The sequence below is a fragment of the Eurytemora carolleeae genome, unplaced genomic scaffold (genome assembly GCF_000591075.1).
Source record: "Eurytemora carolleeae unplaced genomic scaffold, Eaff_2.0 scaffold1090, whole genome shotgun sequence".
Classification (NCBI taxonomy): domain Eukaryota; kingdom Metazoa; phylum Arthropoda; class Copepoda; order Calanoida; family Temoridae; genus Eurytemora; species Eurytemora carolleeae.
The window spans coordinates 828-4,798 of NW_019396976.1; the positions used below are offsets into that span (position 1 = coordinate 828).

A 3,971-nucleotide genomic window follows, 5' to 3' on the forward strand; every position below is an offset into this window, starting at 1 on the left:
TATATATACTAGCACACAAAGATACGGCTTTCAAATTGGGTTTTGGTGATGAAATGATCATAATAGTCTATTCATGAAGTCATTTTGCAGGGACTAGTTTTGTGGATTTGCACTGCACCTAGTCTATGTAAAAGCACCAGTCTTGAGGTTTCTAAAATGCTGTCTTTTCCCCTGATCACTTCTTTGAAGTAAATTTTGAATATGGAGGACTGTGCAAAGATTCTATTTTTAATATCTGTTATTCTTTTCCGAATTTTTAATAATTTTTTTTATTTTTTTATATTTCTTCTCTCCAAACAGAACAGTAAATTTGATTAATAACTATATTTGCACATAATTATTGTAACGGTTTGATGAAATGCATAGATGACAATTTAAGTAATAACAATTTCTGTTACTATCATTAATTTGCCTTTGTTTACATAATGTTAAGTTGTGCGCCTCCATGTTTTCAATGTCAAGCAGGAAAATGGAAGCATTTTGGGACAAACACTTGACAACTGACAAGGCTGGATTGCTTTGCGACTGATCAGGGGTTTTATAGGTAGCTTAGTTAAATGTTTATATTTCTGATTGCTGAACTATTAAAGTTCAATCAATAATTGATTTGAGATGAAGCAATGAGGGTTGTCGATCCCAAAAATGTTTACGATAATTCTTGATGCATAAGTACATTATCAGATCAGATTATACGGGGAGTCATTCTCCCTGGGTTTGGGCAACATATACGTCTTAATAATGTGTCAAGGTACAGTAGCGTAGATACGCGCTTAGACAAGCAATGTTCACTGGTCTTTCATTTCTGTGATACAGTACACCTTGCTGTACTGAGTTTAGTGCAGTACATAGTGTACCCTGTACTACAACTGAGTACAGTGCAGTAGAATGAAAATTAAAAGCAGTGCACACTAGATGTTCTTAATTATTGATCAGCGGCCAGCATATGTTCTTGTACTTCTCTCACCATCAGAAGTCGAGATAACATCTTCTCCATAGAAAACCTGAACACAATTCATTGAATGGGCTGTAAGCATAATTTCAAGTTAATTTCCATTTATAGAGTGGCATGTCCGATTTACGACGATACTCTGTAATCTTAGTTTGATCTAGGATTTCGTAGTTATTTCGTAGTTATTCGAAGAAAGTTCCAAACCGTGCACATTTATTATGATCAACGTTTTAATAACTCTTCCTGTGCCGAGTGCAAATATTAATGTAAATAGCAAATAAAAAGTACATATGTGCATTAGAGTTTCTCACCAGTGGTATTTATTTCTAAAATTAAAACCCAGTTCGGAATAAAAAGAAATATAAAAACATCAAACATTTTTTTCATCTTTTTATTACAATTACCTAAAAAACCTTCAATTTCTTATGACATCCATTTATTTTCACCAATTCTTAATCCATCTGGGACTCGGGNATAAACACCAGGTTACATAAAAAGATTAATATGTATAAGAAGAGAGGTTTATTAGGTCTTTCTCTAATGCCCTTTATTGTTTACTTGTTTTTCTTACTTGTCAAATCATTTAATTCACAATTAAAAATATATTAAAAAAATTCAACCTTTCAATCGTTATAATCCTTATTCAATTGTGGGTAACCCTGTATCATTGTGAATAATATAATGGTGTGTTGACAAAGTTGATGGTGCCGTTTTAAGGATTAAAAAGTTTGCCTCGCTAACACCTCGTTGTAAGTTTGGCAAAGTTGAAGAAACAGTTTTAACTTTGTTTAAGGGAACCTAGTCCTAGGGACTGTAAGCATAAATTCAGGTGATCCTCCATTCAAAGAAAATGACAATGCTATATGTATAACGAAAGGTTTGTCTGATCCTTTCATGAATTAAATATCCATGTTTTATTCATGTTTACATTTATTTGCGGTTTCTCTCAGAAACTGACTTTCTTTCTTTAAATAATCACAGAATAAAAACACGTTTCCACATTTTTGACCAGATTAAGGTTTTGTGGGTACCATTGTTAATCGGGCATTGCAACCTTTGCATGGAAGGTCAATTGAAATTACACGTACACACACTTTAATAGGGAAATAACAACATTTACAGGGAGGGGAGCCCATAGTAAACATTTAACAAGGTAGTAAACAATAAGCAGAATAGAATAAACTAACCAGACTGGACTATCTGGTACACAGTTCCTCTCAGGTTGAAGATAAAACATATCATTTCTGTTCTTCGTAGATTCAGGACACTAACAACATTATTTAATTAAGATACATTCAAGGTATTATTATTATTATTATTTTCTCAAATCATATCGATATTATTTTTTCAGATTTTTTTTTGCAAAAAAAAACACTAAAAGAAAACTGGATGATTTACTCATTTCCATTCATTTTCATTTTTTAAGTTTTCAGCAGTGTTTCAATTCACAAATATTTGCTTTTAACTTGTTCAGTGTTATAATTACTCCAATCATCTGATCTTTGAAATTATTCAAACCAGGAAAATTAAAATTATGAGGTGTAACTTTGAACGGTTGAATATATTTGAGATATTTTTACTTTCACTTTCATATTTAATTTTCTCTAAAAAAAATCTCTAAAAATTATGTTCTCACATCTGTTCAGTTCCTTAGTAAAAGAAGATCGAGAAATTACCCAAGGAAGCTGGAAAAACAAAAACATTTTAATTAAGTTTTATCATGGAAAGTATTGGTTTAAAAATGTTCTCAGTTTTCCTGATGTTTTGACTTGTATAGTATAATAAATTTAAAAGCTTGCCTTTACCTTAGAAAGGTAGAACTCGTATAGTTTGACCGGACAACGGAGAGGGTTCTCATGGTTTTCATGCTGCTCATACATCTTCCTCTCCTCATTCTTTTGTCCCTGATATAAATTAATAATAATATTGATTACAAGTGCCCGGCGTTGCCCAAGGAATTATGAAGAAAAGAATTTTATTCTTTTTATTTTTTGAAGAAAAAAATTCAAAATTTGTATTGCCTTTGTTACCCCCGGTGGACCCATGGGTTACCCTAAAACAATTCCGACCATTTGGTCCTTACCCCAGTAAGAAGGGTGTATTGAATTTCATCTAATATCCAGTTCTGGGGATTCAACCGTAGAGATCTTAGTAGATTTTTTTTTGGAAAAAACCTACAACTTAGTAAGTTCTATACCGCCTTTTAACACGCCTCCCCATTTCAATTCCCATTCCTTATTTCCCAATTCCCATTACCATTCCCATTCAAATTCCAATCCAGGAAAAAACTAAATCAGACCCCCCCTTTCCAGTCAAGGAAGAGAAATAAAAGCGAAGAAACGAAGAAAAGTTTTAAGAAACAATGTTATTTGATCTTGTGTAACTTTATTTAAATGATTCAATTAGCGGTAGAATATACACTGCAGATTAAATATTAAATAAAATCATTATGATTCCTTTTTACCAAAAGAAAACTGCATCAGATCCAGATTTATTTTTAGGTTTGATTACGAAATTTAGTTATTTAGCAAAGAAACTGTTTTCAATAAGAATACATAAAAAAGAATCCGATCATTTTAAAAAGTATAAATTCGACGGAATTCACTTTGAAGTTTAAACATTTGGCCAGTCACTGAGATTGTGAATTAAAGCTGATAAGATTGCTGGACAAAAAACATTTCCCTAAGCATAAAATATGTGAACTATTTGTGTAAACTAATTGAATCTTCGCCACAAACTCTGATTTTCTAATCACTATATCTTTGGAACCAAATGTTGCATACCTTAAATATTTCAACCTATGAATTCTATTAGATCAAATAATCTGAGTTTGAAATATCAAAGGTTTACAACATCGAGTTCTAGAGATATTGTGGTTTAAATATTTGATTTTGTTCCAAAGACTCAATTCCTTTCCTTGATTTTTGTCTGTTCTTCTGTTTTGTTGTCTTCTTTTCCTTTCATTATTTTTATTCCGTTATTGTTTATTTTTATCTTCTTACCTTAATCCCATAAGTAAAAA

General features: G+C 31.6%; 1 protein-coding gene across 1 annotated transcript in view; it reads right to left on the reverse strand.

Annotated features, from left to right (window-relative positions):
• Positions 1-922: 922 nt before the first annotated feature.
• The window catches only part of LOC111710701 (zinc finger MYM-type protein 3), a 21,345-nt gene continuing 18,296 nt past the window's right edge, over positions 923-3,971 (reverse strand). Inside the window, exons 26-29 of the mRNA XM_023484818.1 lie at positions 3,033-3,061; positions 2,755-2,904; positions 2,137-2,216; positions 923-1,001 (exon numbers count right to left, since the gene is read on the reverse strand). Coding sequence (XP_023340586.1) covers positions 923-1,001; positions 2,137-2,216; positions 2,755-2,904; positions 3,033-3,061 — 338 coding nt within the window. The remainder of the gene's footprint in view (positions 1,002-2,136; positions 2,217-2,754; positions 2,905-3,032; positions 3,062-3,971) is intronic.